Source organism: Pristis pectinata, chromosome 12 (assembly GCF_009764475.1).
Source record: "Pristis pectinata isolate sPriPec2 chromosome 12, sPriPec2.1.pri, whole genome shotgun sequence".
NCBI lineage: Eukaryota > Metazoa > Chordata > Chondrichthyes > Rhinopristiformes > Pristidae > Pristis > Pristis pectinata.
The window spans coordinates 44163452-44171341 of NC_067416.1; the positions used below are offsets into that span (position 1 = coordinate 44163452).

Genomic DNA, 7890 nt, shown 5'->3' on the forward strand with positions numbered 1-7890 from the left:
GCACACACTGCCAAACCTCGAAAGTACAGCAGCATGTCAAGGCCCCTCTGCAGGACTTTCAACCTACCTGCCGGAGGGTCGACCATATCCATGTCGACCTTGTCGGTCCCCTCCCAGTCTCCTGAGGAGCGCGGTACCTCCTCACGGTCGTCGACTGCTTTACCCACTGGCCCGAAGCCATTCCCCTCGTGGACACCTCCACCAAGTCCTGTGCACGGGCCCTTTTGTCAACTTGGGTCGCCCGTTTCAGTGTCCCGGCCCATATCACCTCAGACAGGGGAGCTCAATTCACCTCCGGCCTGTGGTCTGCCGTCGCCGACTTGTGGGGTTCCCAGATCCACCTCACCACCTCCTATCATCCGCAATCCAATGGGCTGGTGGAGAGGTTCCATCGACACCTGGTCGGCACTCATGGCCCGCCTTAAGGGGCCCAACTGGGTGGATGAACTCCGCTGGGTCCTGCTGGGGATACGTAGCGCGCCAAAAGAGGACCTGCATGCCTCGTTCGCAGAGATGGTCTACGGAATGCCCTTGGTTGTCCTGGGTGAGTTCCTACCAGCCGCTCGGGGGCCAGAGGAAGAACCTGCTGCGACACTCGATGGGCTGCACAAGTCACTTGGCAACCTGGCCCCAATACCCACCTTGCGACACGGACAGGCTCCGACCCGTCTGCCAATGTCCCTCCAAAACTGTAAGTTTGTCTTTGTCAGGAGGGGCGCGCACCAAACACCGCTGCAGCGGCCGTCCGAAGGGCCATTCCGGGTCGTCAAGAACAATGGGTCTACGTTTGTGCTGGACATAGGGGGACGCGAGGAGGTTTTTACAATTGACCAGCTGAAGCTGGCTCATTTAGACCTGGACCAACTGGTAGTGGTCCAGTGAGCGCGACGCAGGGGCAGGCCACCCAAGTCATAGTTTATTTAATTCTGGCTTTCGCGACGGTATCGCCGGTTCTGGGGCGGGGTTATGTGGTGACTCACCTTACCGGTATCGAACCGGCTCCCGAGATCACGAGTGTCGTCGGAGGCCCCGACCCAAGATGGCACGGGGCCCTCCTTCTTTTCCATCGTTGGGCTAGGAAAGCCCGCTCGTGGGAAGGTAAGTTGACCCGCGCGTGACGTCAGCACGGGAACTGAAGCGCGGGAAGAGTTTCGCTATTAGAAGTAGCACCACGCCCCTGTCGAGCAATCGACTTCTGACTCCAAGCAACAGACTCCGTGTCTTTATTCTACAGTAGTGTAGCTAGCCGCTACAATGTATTAACAAGATTATAAAATGAGGCCATGTGCGTTGAACTGAAGAACAATGAAAGGATGGCTTACATTGTTGGGAATATGCTATAAGTTTACAGAATGTCTAAGAGAACAAGAGGGGAAAAATTGTAAAGAAACTGGAAAATGCAGTAATAGAAAAGGGTTTAACTATTCAAACGTCAACTGTGGTACAGTCATCGTAAAGGTATAGAGGTGCAGAAATCATAAATAGCATTTAGGAGAACTTTCTTAATCAGTAAGTAACAAGCACAACAAGATGGGTTGGGTTGGAGTGGGATGGGAGAGCAATTCTGTATTTAGGTTAAGAGAATGAAACTGCGTACTGAGTATTTTTCTAGTACTGAGATTTGCCAGAGTTATGGAGAAAGACAAATATAAAATCAAAGTAAATATTCCAAATGGAGTAAGGCAAATTTTACTCAATTAATAACTGGTTTATTAAAAGTGGACCGGAATCAGCACTTGAAGATGTTAGAGCAATGTTAGGAATTTAAGAGGAGACACAAGAGACTGCAGATGCTGGAAACAAGAACAACACACAAAGTGATGGAGGAACTGAGCATATCAGGCAGCATCTGTGGAGGGAAATGAACAGTCAGGTTGACACCCTTCATCTTGACTGAAAGATAGAGGGGAGATAGCCAGTATAAAAAGGTGTAGGGAAGGGGTGGAGCAAGAGCTGGCAGGCGATAGGTGGATCCAGGTGAGGAAGGGTGATAGGCAGATGAGGGAAGGGGGAGAGTAGGAATGGTGTCAGAAGCTGGGAGGTGATAGCTGGAAGTGACAAAGGGGTGAAGATGATGGAAGGAAGGTGAAGAGGAACCAAATAAGGGAGGTAGGGTGGGCAGATGGGAAAAGTACGACTCAGTGGGAAGAGTACGTTGGTGATGGGCAGACAGTAGGGGAGGTGAAAGAAACTGAGGGATGGAGGTGGGGGGGGTGATTAGCAAGAAATGGGTGTGTGACAGGGCCTGGTTAGATCAGGAGTGGGAAAGAAACAGAGAGGGAGCAGGTTACCTGAAACTGGATAACTTAGTCTTCATGCCATTGGGTTGTAGACTACTCAGGCAGAATAAGAGGTGCTGTTCCTCTAGTTTATGTTTGACCTTACCCTGGCAGTTGAGGAGGCTGAGGATGGACATGTCAGTGTGGGAATGCGGAGGGGAATTAAAATGGTTGGCAACCAGAAGCTCCAGACAGCCATGAAAGGCAGAGCGCAGGTGTTCAGCAAAGCATCACTTGGTCCCACCAATATCCTTGGAATTGATGGGGATGTTCAACGTTTTCATGGGATTGTTGAGAACATCTTGGAATCTTGTCCCATTTCCCTTGGTAACCACTTGGTTCTGAATAGAGTCTGGTGTCAGGATGGGGAGTAATGTGGTCTGTCCAATGGAGTAGACTGAGTGTAACTAAGCATTATTGCAAGATTTATTAGCCAAGCAAAGACACTGACATGCTTCGCATATCCTGCCAGTGGATTTGAAGGATTTTACAGACATAGCTTTAATGGTATCCCTCCAGTGCGTGGAGGTGCCTTTTTGCCCTGGGAAGAAGTCTCTGGCTGTCCACTCAATCTATGTCTCTTATCATCTTGTACATCTCTATCAAGTCATCTCTCATCCTCCATCGTTCTAAAGAGAAAAGCCTAAGCTCACTCAATTGACTCTCCAATCCAGGCAGCATCCTGGTAAATCTCCTCTGCACCCTCTCCAAAGCTTCCACATCCTTCCTGTAATGAGGCAACCAGAACTGAACACAATATTCCAAGTGTGGTCTAACCAGAGTTTTATAAGGCTGCAACATTACCTTGTGACTCTTGAACTCAATGCCCCGACTAATGAATGCCAACACACCTTACACCTTCTTAACAACCCTATCGACCTGCATGGCAACTTTGAGGGATCTATGGACGTGGACCCCAAGTTCCCTCTGTTCCTCCACACTGCTAAGAGTCCTGCCATTAACCTTGTATTCTACCATCAAATTCGATCTTCCAAAGGGTATCACTTCACACTTTTCCGGGTTGAACTCCATCTGCCACTTCTCAGCCCAGCTCTGCATCCTATCAATGTCCTGTTGTAACCTACAGCAACCTTCTACACTATCCATAACACCACCAACCTTTGTGTCATCTGCAAACTTACTAACCCACTCTTCCATATCCTCATCAAAGTCATTTATAAAAATCACAAAGAGCAGGGGTCCCAGAACAGATCCCTGTGGAACACCACTGGTCACCAACCTCCAGGCAGAATATGCTCCGTCTACAACCACCCTCTGTCTTCTATGGGTGAGCCAATTCTGAATCCACACAGTCATGTTTCCCTGGATCCCAAGCCTCCTGACTTTCTGAATAATGCTTCCATGAGGAACCTTTTCAAATGCCTTACTAAAATCCATGTACACCACATCCACTGCTCTACCTTCATCAATGTGCTTTGTCACATCCTCAAATAATTCATTCAGGCTTGTGAGGCATGACCTGTGACACATCACTGTCACAGGCCTCCAATCTGTCACAGGCCCTCCCCAGCCACCCTCTGTCTCCTTCCACTAAGCCAATTTTGAATTCAATTGGCATGCTTACCCTGGATCCCATGTGATCAAACGTTCCAGATCAGCCTACCATGTGGGACCTTGTCAAAGGCCTTGTTAAAGTCCATGTAGACAACAGCTACCGCCCTGCCCTCATCATTCCTCATTGTCACCTCTTCAAAAAACTCAATCAAATTCATGAGACGCAATTTCCCACGCACAAATCCTTTTCAAATCCAAGTGGACCCTGACTTTCAGAATCCCTTCCAGTAACTTTCCCACCACTTCATCCATCATTGGCCTATAGCCCCCTAGCTTATTTTTGTAGTCCTTCTTAAATAAAGGCACAGCATCAGCCATGTTCCAGTCTTCTGGTACCTCACCCGTGACTAACAATGATACAGGTATCTCTACCAGAGCCCTAGTGACTTCTTCACTACCTTCCCACAATGTTCGAAGATACACATCCTCAGGCCCAGAGACATATCCAACTTTATGCGCTTTAAGACTGCCAACAACTCCTCTTTTATAATGTGCATATGTTTCAAGACATTGCTGTTCTCTTCCCTGAATTCCCTAGCTTTTGCGACCTTCTCCATGGATCATGTGCAGGCAGGTTTGTTGCTTCATTGGCATTATGGTTGGCACAGACACTGTGCACTGAGAGGCCTGTTCCTGTGCTGCACTGTCCTATGTTCTATGCTTGTGATACAGTTGAGTCTAACTAAACAGGATTTAGCACTGCAATGAAACGAACATTTATAAGTGATGCGGAACAGTTATTTACATGAAACGTTCCATGATCTACGTACATACCTTATAGTCCTCAAGGATCCCAGCTTGATTCCGCTTGATCCCAGCTGCCTATATGCCTCCTTTTTCTTGACCAAAGCTTCAGTATCCCTAATCAACCATGGTTTCCTAATCATGCCAGCCTTGCCCTTCACTCTAACGGGAACATGCTGGCCCTGAGCACTCCCATCTCACTTTTAAAAGCTTCCCACTTGCTAGGCCTCCCATTACCTGAAAGCAGCCTCTCCCAATCAACTTTTGCAAGTTCCTGTCTAATGCCAACAAAATTAGCCTTGCCCCATTTTAGAACTTTAACTTGTGGACTGCTCCGATCTTCTTTGACTATTTAAAAACTAATGGAAATATGGTCACTGGTCCCAAACTGCTTCCCCACTGATACTTCAGTCACCTGCCCTGACTCATTTTCCAATAGGAGGTCCAGTGTTGCCCCCACTCTTGTTGGGCCACCTACAGTACATATTGCTTGAGAAAACTTTCCTGGACATATTTACCAAATTCCACCCCATCCAAACCCTTTGCACAATGGCAGTCCCAGTCAATATTAGGGAAGTGAAAATCCCTTACCACTACAACCTTATTATTCCTACAGCTATCTGTGATCTCCATCCATCTTTACTCCTCTAGTTCCCACTTACTATTTCAGTAATACAATCTCATCAAAGTGATCACCCCCTTCTTACTTCGGAGTTCTACCCACATCACCTCACAGGATGCTCCCCAGAAATATCCTCTCTAAGTACTGCCGTGATGTTCTTCCCTGATCAGAAACACATCCCCCTCCCCCTTACTTCAACCTCTATCATGCCTGTTGCATCTGTACTCTAGAACACTGAGTTGCCAGTCCTTCCCATCCCTCAACCTATGGACCTATCTGTGCCCTGCATTTGTCTGCCTTCTTCGTGATTGCATCAATGTGTTGGGCCCAGGATAGATCCTCCGAGAGGTTGATGCCCAGGAACTTGAAGCTGCTCACCCCTTCCAACTCTGACCCCTCAATAAAGACTGGTGTGTGTTCTCCCAACTTCCCCTTCCTGAAGTCCACAATCAATTCCTTGGTCCTGCTGACATTAAGTGTGAGGTTGTTGTTGCAACACCACTCAACCAGCCGATCTATCTCATTCCTGTACACCTCCTTGTCGCCATCTGAGATTCTACCAACAACAGTGGTGTCATCAGATGGCATTTGAGCTGTGCTTAGCCGCACAGACTATACATCCTGTTCCTTTTAAAATTACTAATTGGTATACAACTAGTTGGTATACCAAATAGAACAGAAATGGAGACTGCAGGGAGCATGGTAAATGGATGAGAAATGGGGTACCATCAGAAAAATGTGTGTAACTGAAGAGAGATTACTCTGTACTTTGGAACGTTATGTGAAACGATATATCATTGATTTTTGTGTCACCTTTTGTGTATGAAGTCCTGTTTATAAAAGGGTCAACATATATCAAGAGGCTCCACACCTCCTACTGCTGGTTTTATGCCTCAATAAATTTAAACCCATCCACAGTGGGCATGTTTAATAGGTACCCAAAGACCTCAGTGTAACAATCTCATTTTCCCCATCTATGAAGCACCCAGTCCATGGGCTGTCGACACCGAAACATCCAGACCGTGGACCTCCAAAACCGAAACACCCAGTACATGGACTGGCGACATGGAGACACCCAGTCCATGGACCACCAAAACCGAGACACCCAATCCATGGACTGGCGACACAGAGACACCCAGTACATGGACCGTGACACCGAGACACCCAATCCTTGGACCGTCAACACTGAGACACACAATCCTTGGACTGGCAACACCAAGACACCCAGTCCATGGACCTCGAACACAGAGACAGCCATTCTGTGGACCGGCGACACCGAGACACCCAGTCTGTGGACTTCCAAAACCGAGACACCCAGTCCATGGACCTTGAACACCGAGACACCCATTTCATGGACCGGCGACACTGAGACACCCAGTCCATGGACTTCCAAAACCGAGACACCCAATCCTTGGACCGTCGACACCGAGACACCCAGTCCATGGACCTCGAACACCGAGACACCCATTTCATGAACCGGTGACACTGAGGCACCCAGTCCATGGACCTCCAACTCCGAGACACCCAGTCCATGGACTGTCGATACTGAGGCACCCAGTTTGTGAACCTCCAACACCGAGACACCCAGTCCGTGGATCTCCAACACCGAGACACCCAGTCTGTGGACCTCCAACACCGAGACACCCAGTCTGTGGACCGCCAATACCGAGGCACCCAGTCTGTGGACCTCCAACACCGAGACACCCAGTCTGTGGACCTCCAACACCGAGACACCCAGTCTGTGGACCGCCAATACCGAGGCACCCAGTCTGTGGACCTCCAACACCGAGACACCCAGTCCATGGACTGGCGACACTGAGACACCCAGTCCATGGACCTCGAACACCGAGACACCCAGTTCGTGGACCTCCAAAACCGAGGTACCCAGTCCATGGACCGGTGACACCGAGGCACCCAAATTATGGACCGGTGGCACAGAGACACCCAGTCCGTGGACCGCTGATACTGAGGCACGCAAATCATGGACTGGTGACACCGAGACACACAGTTCGTGGATCTCCAACACTGAGGTACCCAGTTCATGGATCTCCAACACAGAGACACCCAGTTCGTGGACCTCCAACACGGAGACACCCAGTCCGTGGATCTCCGACACCGAAGCACCCAGTCCGTGGACCTCCAACACCGAGACACCAGTCTGTGGACCTCCAGCACTGAGACACCCAGTCTGTGGACCTCCAACACCGAGACACCCAGTCCGTGGACCTCTGACACCGAGACACCCAGTCTATGGACCTCCAACACCGAGACATCCAGTCTGTGGACCTCTGACACCGATACACCCAGTCTGTGGACCTCCAACACCAAGACACTCAGTCTGTGGACCTCCAACACCGAGACACCCAGTCCATGGACCTCTGACACCGAAACACCCAGTCCATGGACCTCCGATACTGAGGCACCAAAACCATTGACCAGTCACATCAAGGCACAAAATCTGGAAACCACTTACATTAAGACACTAAATCCAAGGATCATTGAGTCACCAAATCTATAAACCACTGGCACCAAGCCACAAAAGCAAGTAAAATCTGCAATTAAACCCAAATGCAGAGATCAATGACACACAGACACCATTTGCAGAGACTGTGATATGGAGACACAAAACCCGTGGACCACTGAGATCGGGATGACACAGGCACAGATTTG

The 7890-nt window shown here is 49.2% G+C and overlaps 1 protein-coding gene across 1 annotated transcript; it reads left to right on the forward strand.

Moving 5' to 3' along the window:
- Positions 1-513: 513 nt before the first annotated feature.
- LOC127576958 (uncharacterized) lies at positions 514-7655 on the forward strand. Its single transcript, XM_052027788.1, has 3 exons — positions 514-544; positions 7079-7209; positions 7251-7655. The coding sequence occupies exons 1-3, from the start codon at positions 514-516 to the stop codon at positions 7653-7655; spliced, it is 567 nt and encodes a 188-aa protein (XP_051883748.1).
- The last annotated feature ends 235 nt before the right edge of the window (positions 7656-7890 follow it).

What these genes read in the sequence shown, in the direction of transcription:
- LOC127576958 (XM_052027788.1), top strand. Translation starts at nt 514, where the DNA reads ATGGTCTACGGAATGCCCTTGGTTGTCCTGG. An exon ending in AATGCCCTTGGTTGTCCTGG is followed by an intron (nt 545 to 7,078) that starts GTGAGTTCCTAC and finishes CGAGACACCCAG; the next exon opens with TTCGTGGACCTCCAAAACCG. An exon ending in GGCACGCAAATCATGGACTG is followed by an intron (nt 7,210 to 7,250) that starts GTGACACCGAGA and finishes TCCAACACTGAG; the next exon opens with GTACCCAGTTCATGGATCTC.